Below are 14469 nucleotides of genomic sequence, written 5' to 3' on the forward strand. Positions count from 1 at the left end.
AACCCTAGATTTAGCAGACCCCGATTCATGGGCATCGGAAACAATGGACATCCGCCAACCTGCCCTCCCTCCCCGCCAAAAAAAGTGCTGCATTGGTGACTCACCAGAGCCAAAAGAAATGGAGCCACCGCCGATGGGGCCACCACAACATCTTGGTCTGCCAGAGAGGCTGGGGCCATGGGAGGAGCATGTGGAGGCCATGGTGGTTCCTCCAGCAGCCCCAGCCACGATGGTTCCTACAGCCACAGTGCCCCCAATGAGTCATCTGCATTTTTAGGGGAGAGGGGAAGGGGGGGGCTATACAAGTAAACCCTCCGATTTAACAGACTTTTGGCATTAATGGACACCACTCCCACCATTAGTCTGTTAAATTGAGGCTTTATTCAACTCTCTTTCTTGCACATCCAATATGTAGACACAGGCTTTTTAATTAGTATAGTAGGAAAATTGCTATCGCTAAATTTTCTCACTTTTAGGCACCCATTATAAGGAATACTGGCATGATGCTGCACCTGATATGAGGGTCCAACTTTCCATCATCGTTCCTAATATTAAGTGGGTTTATGATTTTAAAAAAAAAAAAAGCAAAATACACAATTCCTATTAAAAATGTCAAATATTACTTATTTTTATTTTCCAGTAATTTTCTGTAAAAATAACAAATTTTTAAAAACACAAAATTTAAAAATACTTCCCTGTATCTAATTTGTTTTGCATTCCTTTTTCATAAAAGTGTTTTTAAGCTTTAAGGAGGGACATTCCCTTTTTGAATAATACTGTCCTTTCTCTTTTTGTACAAAAGAACAATATTAACCATCCTACTTTTGGATATTAAAATGATGTTTTGTTTTGAGTTTGTACTTAATTTTATATTTATAGAGTTGCTAACCGTCCTCCTATCATTAGTTTTTTCATTCAGATTATTTTCTCTTGCTATTTTTGTTCTTTATAAAATAAAAGATAGCTAAAAAGCTTAACTCTTTTAGATCAACTTTTGAGCATTATAGATGGTAATTTTTAAGTATCAACATGCTATAAAAGTGCAAAGTATAATGAGAAAAGCATATCTGGCTGCCTGGTATAAAATGCTATCATTTTCACACTACAAGCAAAAACTTTGAAAATAATTACAATTCTCAGCCTAAATAATAGCATCCCATTAGCTCACAAATCACTCAGTATAGAGTAGTAAGAGCCAGTAGATAACAGTTTCAGGAAAGCCATTGCCGTTAGCAACACACTGGTATTTAGTGAGATTCTGCAAGCCAGTTTAAGGACCAGAAGGTCTAAAACCCAAATCTGGAGAGCTGCCAGGCAGCAGACAGCTCGTTGCATGGTGATAAAAAGAGAACTGTGAAGTTCACTGAGGTCATGTCTGTACTCACCTGGAAGGTTGACAGCTGCTATGCAATTTTAGGTACTCTAATTATGTAACTAAAAATCAACTTTGCAGCCTTCATCTTCCGCAACTGTCTTCACAGCAGAAGGTCGACAGGAGCACTCCTCCCGTTAACCTTCCTTAATACTCGTGGCTCACAAGGAGTTACGACATCGACATTGACCGTAACCCCAGAAAAGCGCCATTTTGTGCATGCACGAAACGATGCCTCGGAAGATGGACCCTGAGCGGTCAACCTTCCGTGGCAAGTAGATGTAGTCTGAGAAAAACTTCGACAAATAACAATAAACAATTCTCATGAAGTCCATACATTGGGAACCTCCGTGGTTCTGACCCCTTCTTTCGCTATGCAATACCCACTTGGAAAACATGTCTGAACAGCAAGTCTAGTTGTAAAATTAAGGCTACAATAAAAAAAAAGGGGTGGGGGGAGGTGGAGATCCAACAGATCACAACAAGAATTAGTAAAGAACTGATTGTTAGTCTGGTCTAAAAATTCCATTACGCCACGCACTGAAAAAAGCGCTGTCCACCATTCACTGAAATTGTATAAGATGATGAATAATTGTGCTCAAATTGCTTCTTTGCCTTCCTAGTTTATTCTATCATTTGGCTATAATGCACGAATCTCTACATAAACTTATATTTTTAGAGAGTATCTATAGTCAGTTAATAGAACGCTAACAAACTAAAGAACCTGCACAATTTACAAAAGTTGCTGTTTCGCTTGCTCACTGCCAAAAGGTAAACAGGTCTCTCTGAAATTGAACTGTAAATACAATAGCTATTACAGTTTATTGTTTAATGGCTATTATGGTTTATTGGCCAATGTACATTAAATAAAAAGGTGAAATTATGGCAAATCTACATTTCTCTATGAAAAGGACCTATGAAAGTTTACAATAAGATGTGACTACTGAATTATTACAAAAAATATCATGTACTACTACTATTTGTAAATAAAAAGTTTGTTTTGTTTTTTTTTTGGTAAGTCACATACCTTTAAAAGTGGACCGGCTAGTAGGTTTCCCAAGGTTATTTTTCTGGTGCTTTGTTGACATACGTTTCATCTGTCGGGGTGTGCTAGGAGGAGAGGTCCCATAGAAAATGTCAGCATTGGTTTCATCTGATAGTTCCTCAGGTTCAGATTCAAAAATCTTGCAAGGATCATCTTCTGACTTGCACTCTTGTCTGAACACGGAAAAAGAAATTCAGAATATGAAGTTAAAAAAATAAAGCTAAATACTTAAGAAAGATAGCCCATTACTACGCCAGCTCCCCACAGCTGTACTTTCCTGTCACTCCCATATAACAACTCTTTCTCAACACAGCAAGTCTATTTTCACCTCCCGCTATTCTTCATGCAGTGGATATGTAGAGCTTCTCATACACCACGCCTACTATACAGGTAAGAGAAACAGGCATTTTAAAAAATGTGTGACAAAAACCTGCCAGAAACTAAAAATCAAATAAGGGATGGATGATTTTAAGCTAAACTCAAATATGTATCCAACCACTGAACACTACTAGAATTAAATGGTCACTGGCCACGTGCAGACTTACACACTTTAGATATTCCACTCCCTCTCACGGGCATTGCTTAAGCGCATGAAGGGAAGCACTGCATCCTTTCTGGACTCATACATTACGAGATGGAAGTTCAATGCCTAGTCCATTGATTTCAGTATAAAATAAAATCATGGCCCAGTCTCTTGTTTCCTGTTTCTAGCAAGTAAACAGTAACTTCCTCATAAGGGTTTTACTTTGCTTGTCAACAGTGTTTTTTGGGAATTTTTTTATATATTAAACATCTTACCAGCTCTTCTGAAGTATTACATATGTGCACTACACATATGCACACATACAAACACGTTAAAATGAACTACAACAAGTGCAAACCCTTCACAACAGTTGTCTTTCTTTAATCCCAATCCTGTGAATTCTTAGACATGTGCATAGCTTTACCTCTGTGAGATGCCCTATCAGTTTCAATGGAACTACTCACGGTAAGAAATTAAATGCGCATATTTGCTGGATCAGTGACAGCAGTGCCACTGATCTGGAGGTATAAGTTGCTCCCAAATTGGAAATAATTGTGGATGAGAACAAAGTTACATAACTCAACCACCAAATTTGCCATGGTAACATCAGGAATAGTGTTCTAATCACTTGTAGTCCATATTCATGTGGAATATAGGTGTAGAGAGCCTCTACATCAATGGTGGCAAGGACGGTGTTGTCAGAAAGGTTTCCAATATTTTGTAACTTCCTCAGGAAGTCAGTGGTATCTCAGAAATAGCTAGGAGTGCTGGTGGCGTAGGGTTTGAGGAGGGAGCCTACACAGCTGGATAGGCCAGTACTAAAGGTGCCAATACTTGAAATGATAGTGCATCCTGGGTTTCCAGGTTTATAGATTTTTGAGAAGCAAACACAATAAACCAGGTCAGGGATCAGAAGGTGTGTCTGGGTGACTTTGGTCCCAAGTAGAGGCAAGGAGTTCCTTAAGAAGATGGTGTAGTTTCTTTTGATATTCTAAAGTGGGATCAGAGGAAAAAGGTCTGTAAAAGGTAGTGTTGGAGAGTTGTCCAGCTGTCTCCTGTTCATAGTTCAACTTATTCATGAGGACTACCACACCCCCTTTGTCAGCCGGTTTGATTATCACATCAGAGCTATTTTTGAGACTCTGGACACCATAGCATTCAGCACAACTGAGATGTGTGTGTCGCTTGGTGTAGTTTACATATCATGTCAGCCTGTGCACAGTTGTGGAAGCATTGAATATAGAAATCCACACTGTCACTACGACTGTCGGGGGAGTCAACATAGAACTTTTTTTTCTTTTGGGGTTGGTAGGGGGATCTAGCAAGTCAGACTGATGTTCATAGGTGTGCTGGAACACACAAAATTGTATTAAGTTCATGGAGGAGGAGGAGACAGAAAGACCAACCCCCGGATAAGAAAGACTCTTCTGCCGGGCTGAGTCTAGCTGGAAAGGTATCTCCAGATCTGAAGAAGTGGGTCTGCCCCACAAAAGCTCATCACATAATAAATTATTTTTTTAGTCTTTAAAGTACTACATGACTGTTTTTTGTTTTGTTAGACTACAGTCTAACTTGGATACTTCTCTGTCACTATTCAGTATTCATTGGGAAAGGATATCTCAGTCCCCCAGAACTCAGACGGGATGAGTGTCGATTACAGAAACACCTTACCCTTCAGCACCTTTTCTCAGTGGTCACAAATGCCTGGGGAAAATGACTTTTGCAACAGCTGAGTCACAGACAAAAGCAAGAAAAGTGAATAGCTCTCATATCTTGAAAGCAATGCTCTTCCTGACCACTCTCGGTCTAGAGACTGTCAACACTGCTTTCTGCCCAGCTGCCATCTCCTCCACTCTTGTTCCCCCAACAATTATTTTTTCAGCCCTGTCTTTGGATCAGCTTCCATGACCATTGAATCTATTTTTTATCTAGCAGTATTCTTTTTCTGTAAGAGCTAGATCGCATCCAGTGATTGAATACACCCAGTTTTTATTCTAAATGAACACAGAAGTAGTGAAGCATGACCCTTTTGAAACTTCTTCGATTAATTTCTCTTCCTATAAAACAAATTCACAGAAGCTAGATTTTATGTCACAAAATCAGAGCCTTAGAACTTCATATATGCCAAATTCTGCTGAAAAGAGAAAAGGAAACAAAGTTGTAAAGGTAAGGCCAGGAAGTTAATGAGGAAAAGACACCCTCCTTCACCTCACCTTCATCTTTTAAAAAAGTTTTATCGCAGAAAGCCAAGCCATATTTACTTTTGTAATTTTCGTTCAGTAACCATTTTTCAACTACCACCTCGAAAGAGAAATAGAACCACAGTGTTTCACAAATATTCTAAAAACCCTACAGTGAGGACTTCAATATAATTAACTAACTTTTAAATTAAGAGGAATTAGAGGAAATATGCTATTATTTCTACAATAAATGTATGTGAAAGATTTCCTAATATTTAGGTGCTGAAAAAAGATAATACAATATTTACTTCAGTATTACCTCTAACGGAGACAATATTTATCCAGATGGTGATGACATGGAGGGAAAGAAATTAAAAATTTCCCAAAATACATCATTTATATGCAAGTTATTCAAAATCTAAGATTTCATTAAAACAAACTTGCATAGCACAAAAGGTTATAAATTGATATTAAAACTATTTAAGTGCTAAGAGTACTAAAGTATCTGGAGTGGATCAAAATAATTTATAACATTTTTAAAATAAAATAAGAGGAAACAGCAAAACTGAATATTCACACACCTAAGCCACAGGCACAAAATAAAACAAGAAAACACATTATTTTGGTTCCAACCTTACATGTTATTTGTAAAAACAATAGGTGAAAAATGTTCAGGCAGATACAAAGGAGATACCTGAAGACCACAGATGCACGATGTGAACAAGGCTCTTCAGTAAAGAAAGTTACATAAAGCCTAGAATTTTGCTTAGTAATTTAAAGCAGTACTAAAATGATAAAAGTCATCTTTGGGTCCCACTAATGCCTTGTCCACACTGGGCTTTTGTCCTGGTTACAGCTCTTGAGACTGCACCAGTGCAAACAGGCCACGTTTTGCACTTATGCCACTAAACCCTGCTTGATTCCAAAGTACACCAATGCAAGACGTGATTTATGGTGTCCTTCCTCATCTGCACTAGGGGCTTGTGGTAGTGCTCCAAGGCCTGCCATTCTAAAGGCAGCCCAGGGCTTTTTGTGTGACCGGAGCCTCCGGGGCACTGATCTGAGAGAATGGGGAAAGCATTATTAAACATACAAATATCACTTTGCACAGAAAGGCTTGCTAGCTAGCAACTCTTTTATAAAAAGCAACTACCACCACCATCAAAGAAGAGTCTCAGAGGGATAGCCATGTTTCTCTGCATCTGTAAAAACCAGTGAAGAGGGTTTTACGCACAAAAGCTTATGCCCTAATAAAGCTGCAAGTCTCTAAAATGCATAAGCACTCCTCTGGGGTTTGTTGGTTTTGTTTTGTTTTGTCCAATAAAGAATACATATAACTGTACATTATTTTTATGGTTTAGTCTAATTAAAAACTACATAAATTACAATAATTTGGACAGCTATATGTGCATATTGGTTTTTCCTAAAGCAAAGTAATCATTTTAGGAGAAAATGGACAGAACTACCACCAGCAAAAGTTGGTGGCTGCATTCCAAGGACACCAAAAAATTTCTTGAGAGAGCCCTGAAGCTCTAGCCTAGCTGCCTGCCATCAAGGACTGTAACTCCCCAGCAGAGGTAAGGCTTTAAGAGAGATGCACCAAATAAGCACATTTGCTGTGTGACCCTGGTAAGATTTTGAACATCTAACATTTTTCCCAAAAACATAAAATACGTCTCTGCAAAATACCGTGGAGGAAAATAGCTATCTTCATTCATACAATGGGGACTTAAAGCCAAGGACAGAAAAACAGCCATACTGGATCAGAAAAAAAGGTCCAGTATTCTGTCTTCTGACAGTTTGCCAATGCCAGATGTCCCAGAGGGAACGAACAGAAAAGGCAATCAAATCATAAAGTGATTCATCTCGTCACCCATTCCTTGCTTCTGGTAAGCAAAGTATTTTTTGCTTTGACAGAACTCCCTATATAAATGGGCAAGAGACACCTTATCTTTTTCTAACGTCCTTTAGTAAAAACAAGTCAACCCAAACAAATATGCAGACACTAGCAGCATATCTCAAATAGAGCTCTCTAACTGCAGTCAGATCCTTTCCTGTTAAAACTTTTTCACAGTCCTACTAATTAATCAAAAACATCTCGGGAAACACTAATCTATTATCCATGATCCAGGTAGCTACACCATTTGCCAGGGCGTTTTTTTTTTTCCTACCAGAACACAACAAATCTGCCTTCCAGCACTGTTTTCCCCCCGCTTCACTTCACAGATGCCTGTGGTTGCTGCACGCACACCCACAGAGGAGCAGGTCCCCAGGTGCAGAGTCATTCTCTGCCTCGCCCCAGCCCTGTGCCCCCAGGGCTCTCCCCTCATCTGCTGACAGCACTGCAGGGCTGGCTCCAGCCAGGGGGTGATGTGGGGCTGTCCCTGCACAGACAGGAGAAGCAGCAGTAGAGTCTGAAGACAGCTGAGATCAGGAGGACCCTCCACTGATCCAGCCCCTTCCTGTGCTCCTGAAGCCCCGGCTGGCATGCCCCGCGCCCAGGCTGGGAGACTAAGTCAAGACAGGCAGTGGGTTCCATCTTGGGGTAGGGGCTCCCAGGCGCTGGGGGCATCGAGGCTCAGGAGTGGCATGAGCCTAGAGGCAGTGCAGTCCAGGTGGGATGCTGCAGGGTGTGTACAAGGGGAGCTGGGATTCCCCACTGGTGCCAGGCAGATGCATGCAGCACTGGGAGAGGTCGGGGAAGCCCCGGTCAGGCGTACAGGGCCACCCCTCTCTGCCTTTGTCAGGCAGATCCCTGGGCTGGAGCTGAGCCACACTCCCCCCAGGGGAAAAGCCTCAGAGACAGGCAGAGCTGTGGCGGAGCAATGGCTGGCTTTCTGGCACAGACCCAGCACTGATGGGGTAAAACAATGACATGTGCCAGGGAACGAGTCTCTCAGTGTGCCTCCAGCCAGGGCAGTGCCAGGGGCACAGAGCTGGAGTACAAGGACCCTTGTCACAGAAAGCTTTACCTGGATGTCATGCAGGAGAATTACAAGAATGTGACCTTACTGGGTAAGGAACCCTGTTCCCCAGGGTAGCAGAAGCAGAGGGATCACTATCAACCCAAAATCAACATTGTCAAGGTTCCTTCCTGGTCCCCTAGATTCCAGAGGGATCTGCCCCATAGTCCCCAGAGCTCTTGAGAAACAGCCTGTCACCTCCACAGTCCTTCCAGGGAAGAGGCATTTTGGAGACTTAGTCCATCCCCATCCAAGAGAGAGAATGGGTGGAATAGTCTTCTTGTCTTCTTAAACACGGGCTCATTCTTGCATGATAGGATTTAGAAAAGATCTACACTAGACATTAAAGTCACTTGTAGACATGCAATTCCAGCTACGGCAACTTCGTAGATAAAAATCGACTTATCTACAATCAACTTACCTGGCTCACTCACAGAGGGAGGTCAATGAGAGAGTTTCTCCCATCAGCCTCACTTACTAGGCACACTATCGAGGAGTACAAGGGTCGAGTGCCAACCCCACATCGATTATGCACATCCCTACAACGCATGCAAAATCAAACCCCAGAAGATGGACCCTGACCAGGTCGATCTTCCACATAGCAAAGACACACCCTTAGCGCGTCCCACTCGTCCCAGGATGGACTCTGAGCCTGAAAAGGGCTCTGGTCTCATAAGGCTTACAAAGGAGTAAGAGGCTGAATGAAGCCTTGTTCTTTGACTGATTCTTAAAATCTTTCCATCTAGCAATCGTTGAATTGCGTACAAAGGAAACTGCAGATCTCCTAGGTGGCATCTCAGCTCCCCGAACAGTCTCCTGGAACATTTCCCCAACTGCTGGCAGGATACAAGGACATTCTCCCACGCAGCACGTCTGGAAACATCCCTGTCTCTGAGTAACTGTAAGATCCTGGAAAAGAGCAAGGACTGGGTGCTGAGCCACACAGGGAACCACTTTCATAGACTCCCAGAATACTAGGAATGGAAGGAACCTCAAGAGGTCATTGAATCCAGCCCTCTGCCCTCATGGCAGGACCAACTACTGTCTAGACCATCCCTGATAGACATTTATCTAATCTGTTCTTAAATATCTCCAGAGATGGAGATTCCACAACCTTCCTAGGCAATTTATTCCAGTATTTGACCACCCCAACAGTTTGGAACTTTTTCCTAACGTCCAACCTAAACCTCCCCTGCTGCAGTTTAAGCCCATTGCTTCTTGTCCTAACCTCACAGGCCAAGAACAACACATCTTCTCCCTCCTCCTTATGACACCCTTTTAGACACCTGAAAACCGCTATCATGTCTGCCATCAACCTTCTTTTTTCCAAACTAAACAAGCCCAATTCTTTCAGCCTTCCTTCATAGGTCATGTTCTCTAGACCTTTGGTCATTCTCATCGCTCTTTTCTGGACCCTCTCCAATTTTCCCACATCTTTCTTGAAATGCGGTGCCCAGAACTGGACACCATACTCCAACTGAGACCCAACCAGCGCAGAGTAGAGCGGAAGAATGACTTGTCGTGTCTTGCTCACAACAGGCGTATTAATGTATCCCAGAATCAAGTTCGCTTTTTTCACAACAGCATCACACTGTTGACTCATATTTAGCTTGTGGTCCACTATAACCCCTAGATCCCTTTCTGCCATACTCCTTCCTAGACAGTCGCTTCCCGATCATTTTGAACTATGACCCTATCCTCATAAGAACATAAGAATGGCCATACTGGGTCAGACCAAAGGTCCATCTAGCCCAGTATCCTGTCTGCCGACAGTAGCCAATGCCAGGTGCCCCAGGGGTGGTGAACTAAAGACAATGATCAAGTGATTTGTCTCCTGCCATCCATCTCCTGCCTTCAACAAAAAGCTAGGCTCCATACCTTACCCCTTGCTAATAGCCATCTATGGACCTAACCTCCAAATATTTATCGAGCTCTTTTTTAAACTCTGTTAGAGTCCTGGTCTTCACAGCATCCTCTGGCAAGGAGTTCTACAGGTTGACTGTGTGCTGTGTGAAGAAAAACTTCCTTTTATTAGTTTTGAGCCTGCTACCCATTAATTTCATTTGGTGTCCTCTAGTTCTTATATTATGGGAACAAGTACATAACTTTTCTGTATTCACTTACTCCACACCATTCATGATTTTATATACCTCTATCATATCGCCCCTCAGTCTCCTCTTTTCTAGACTGAAAAGTCCCAGTCTCTCTAGCCTCTCCTCATATGGGACCCGTTCCAAACCCTTAATCATTTTAGTTGCCCTTTTCTGAACCTTTTCTAATATCAATATATCTTTTTTGAGGTGAGGAGACCATATCTGCATGCAGTACTCAAGATGTGGGCATACCATAGTTTTATACAGGGGAAGTAAGATATTCTTTGTCTTATTTTCTATCCCTTTTTTAGTTACTCCTAACATCCTATTTGCTTTACTGACTGCCGCTGCACACTGCGTGGATGTTTTCAGAGAACTATCCACTATAATTCCAAGATCCCTTTCCTGATCTGTTGTAGCTAAATTTGCCCCCATCATATTGTATGTATAATTGGGGTTATTTTTCCCAATGTGCATTACCTTACACTTACCCACATTAAATTTCATTTGCCATTTTGCTGCCCAATCACTCAGTTTGCTGAGATCCTTCTGAAGTTCTTCACAGTCTGCTTTGGTTTTGACTATCCTGAACAGTTTGGTGTCATCTGCAAACTTTGCCACCTCACTGCTTAGCCCTTTCTCCAGATCATTGACGAATAAGTTGAACAAGATTGGTCCCAGGACTGACCCTTGGGGAACACCACTAGTTACCCCCTTCCATTGTGAAAATTTACTATTTATTCCTACCCTTTATTTCCTCTCTTTTAACCAGTTCCCAATCCATGAAAAGATCTTTCCTCCTATCCCATGACCACCTAATTTACATAAGAGCCTTTGGTGAGGGACCATGTCAAAAGCTTTCTGGAAATCTAACTATACTATGTCTACTGGATCCTCCCTGTCTGCATGCTTGTTAACCCCTTCAAAGAACTCTAACAGATTAGTAAGACACGACTTCCCTTTACAGAAACCATGTTGACTTTTGCTCAACAAATCATGTTCTTCTACGTCTCTGACAATTTTATTCTTTACTATTGTTTCCACTAATTTGCCCAGTACTGACGTTAGACTTACTGGTCTATAATTGCTAGGGTCTCCTTTAGAGCGTTTTTTAAATACTGGTGTTATATTAGCTGTCTTCCAATCACTGGGTACCGAAGCGGATTTAAAGGATAGGTTTCAAACCACTGTTAATAGTTCCGCAATTTCACATTTGAGTTCTTTCAGAACCCTTGGGTGAATACCATCCGGTCCCGGAGACGTGTGACTGTTTAGCTTATCAATTAGTTACAAAACCTCCTCTAATGATACTTCAATCTGGGACAGTTCCTCAGATTTGTCACCTATAAAGGATGGCTCAGATTTGGGAATCTCTCTAACATCCTCAGCCGTGAAGACTGAAGCAAAGAAATCATTTAGTTTTTCCGCAATGGCATTATCTTCCTTGATTGCTCCTTTTATGTCTCTATCGTCCAGGGGCCCCACTGCTTTTTTAGCAGGCTTCCTGCTTCTAATGTTCTTAAAAGCATTTTACTATTGTTTTTTGAATTAATGGCTAACTGTTCCTCAAAATCTTTTTTGGCTTTTCTTATTACATTTTTACATTTAATTTGGGAGTGTTTATGTTTCTTTCTATTTTGACCACTAGGATTTGACTTCCACTTTTTAAAAGATGCCTTTTTATCTCTCACTGCCTCTTTTATATGGTTGTTAAGCCATGGTGGCTCTTCTTTAGGTCTCTTACTGTGTTTTTTAATTTGGGGTATACATTTAAGTTGGGCCTCTACTATGGTATGTTTGAAAAGTTTCCATACAGCATGCAGGGATTTTACTCTAGTTACTCTACCTTTTAATTTCTGCTTAACTAACCTCCTCATTTTTGTGTAATTCCCCTTTTCGAAATTAAATACCAGAGTGTTGGACTGTTGCGATGTTCTTCCCAACACACGAATATTAAATGTTATTATGTTACGGTCACTATTTCCAAGTAGTCCTGTAATAGTTACCTCTTGGACCAGATCCTGTGTTCCACTCAGCACTAAATCAAGAACTGCCTCTCCCCTTGTGGGTTCCTGTACCAGCTGCTCCAAAGCAGCTGCAACCCCTCCCAGCTTGATATCATCTGCAAACTTAATAAGCGTGCTCTCTATGCCGATATCTAAATTGTTGATAAAGATATTGAACAGAATCGGTCCCAAAACAGACCCATGCAGAAACTCACCTGTTATACCTTTCCAGCAGGATTGAGAACCATTAATAACTACCCTCTGAGTAGTTATCCAGCCAGTTTTGTACCTACCTTAGAGTAACTCCATCTAAGTTGTATTTGCCTAGTTTATTGATAAGAACATCATGCAAGACTGTATCAAATGCCTTACTAAAGTCTAGGTATACCACATCCACCACTTCTCCTTTACCCACAAGGCTCGTTATCCTATCAAAGAAAGCTATCAGATTGGTTTGACATGATTTGTTCTTTATAAATCCATGCTGGCTATTCCCTATCACCTTAACACCTTCGAAGTGTTTGCGGATGATTTCCTTAATTACTCGCTCCATTATCTTTCCTGGCACAGAAGTTAAACTGACTGGTCTGTAGTTTTCTGTGTTGTTCTTATTCCCCTTTTTATAGATTGGCACTGTGTTTGCCCTTTTCCATTCTTCTGGAATCTCTCCTGTCCCATGATTTTCCAAAGATGATAGCTAAAGGCTCAGATACCTCCTCTATCAGCCCCTTGAGTATTCTAGGAAGCATTTCATCAGGCCCTGGTGACTTGCACGCATCTAACTTTTCTAAGTGATTTTTAACTTGTTCTTTTTTTATTTTATCTTCTAAACCAACCCCTTTCCCACCAGCATTCACTATGTTGGGCATTCCTTCTTCAGACTTCTTGGTGAAGACCGAAACAAACAAGTCATTAAGCATCTCTGCCATTTCCAAGCTTCCCGTTACTGTCTCTCCCTCCTCACTGAGCAATGGGCCTACCCGTCCTTGGTCTTCCTCTTGCTTCTAATGTATTTATAAAAAGTCTTCTTGTTTCCCTTTATGCCTGTAGCTAGTCTGAGCTCATTTTGTGCCTTTGCCTTTCTAATCTTGCCCCTGCATTCCTGTCTTGTTCGCCTATTTTCATCCTTTGTAATTTGTCATCTCAGTTTTTTATATGATTCCTTTTTAATTTTGAGATCATGCAAGATCTCCTGGTTAAGCCAAGGCGGTCTTTTGCCGTACATTCTATCTTTCCTACGCAGGGGAATAGCTTGCTTTTGGGCCCTTAATAATGTCCCTTTGAAAAACTGCCAACTCCCCTCAGTTGTTTTTCCCCTCAGTCTTGCTTCCCATGGGACTTTACCTACCATCTCTCTGGCTGTGGCCACACTTGGCCAAAACTTCGAAATGGCCATACAAATGGCCATTTTGAAGACTACTAATGAGGTGCAGAATTGAATATTCAGCACCTCATTAGCATTAGGATGCTTCCTAATTCCTTATTCAGCTGGGAGGAATAAGGGATTTCAAAATGTGTGGGGTCTGTAGCCGCACCGAGCTGTGCACGTTCGAAAGTGGCGCTTTTGAAGCTCCGCAGCCAGAAGCGTCCTAATGCTAACGAGGCCATTAGTAATCTTTGAAACGGCTATTTGCATGGTAATTTCTCAGTTTTGGCCAAGCGTGGCCACAGCCTCTGAGTTTACCAAAATCCACCTTCCTGAAATCCATTGTCTCTATTTTGCTGTTTTGCTGTTCTCCCTTCTACCTTCCCTTAGAATTGCGAACTATAAGATTTCATGATCACTTTCACCCAAGCTGCCTTCCACTTTCAAAGTCTTAATCAGTTCCTCCCTATTTGTTAAAATCAAGCCTAGAACAGCTTCCTCTCCATAGCTTTTTCAACCTTCTGAAATAAAAATTTGTCTCTAATGCAGTCCAAGAACTTACTGGATAGTCTGTGCCCTGCTGTGTTAGATTCCCAACATATATCTGGATAGCTGAAGTCCCCCCTCACCACCAAATCCTGGGCCCCTGATGATTTTGTTAGTTGTTCACAAAAAAGCCTCATCCACCTCTTCCACCTGGGTAGGTGGTCTGTAGTAGACTCCTAGAAGGACATCACCCTTGTTTTTTTACCCCTTTTAGCCTAACCCAGAGACTCGCAACACATCTCCACCTCAGTCCACGTGTGTACATTTTTAATATTTAAAGGTAACACCTCCTCCCTTTTTCCAGTCTATCCTTCCTGAGAAAGCTGTACCCTTCCATACCAACATTCCAATCATGTGTATTATCCCACCAAGTTT

The 14469-nt window shown here is 41.6% G+C and overlaps 1 protein-coding gene across 4 annotated transcripts in view; it reads right to left on the reverse strand.

Annotated features, from left to right (window-relative positions):
- MAP3K4 (mitogen-activated protein kinase kinase kinase 4) overlaps window positions 1-14469 on the reverse strand; it is a 106450-nt gene that overhangs the window by 83887 nt on the left and 8094 nt on the right. For all 4 annotated transcript variants that reach the window (XM_074990281.1, XM_074990279.1, XM_074990280.1 and 1 more), the window contains exon 2: window positions 2400-2590. In XM_074990281.1, coding sequence (XP_074846382.1) covers window positions 2400-2590 — 191 coding nt within the window. The remainder of the gene's footprint in view (window positions 1-2399; window positions 2591-14469) is intronic.

The sequence above is a fragment of the Carettochelys insculpta genome, chromosome 3, assembly GCF_033958435.1.
Source record: "Carettochelys insculpta isolate YL-2023 chromosome 3, ASM3395843v1, whole genome shotgun sequence".
NCBI lineage: Eukaryota > Metazoa > Chordata > Testudines > Carettochelyidae > Carettochelys > Carettochelys insculpta.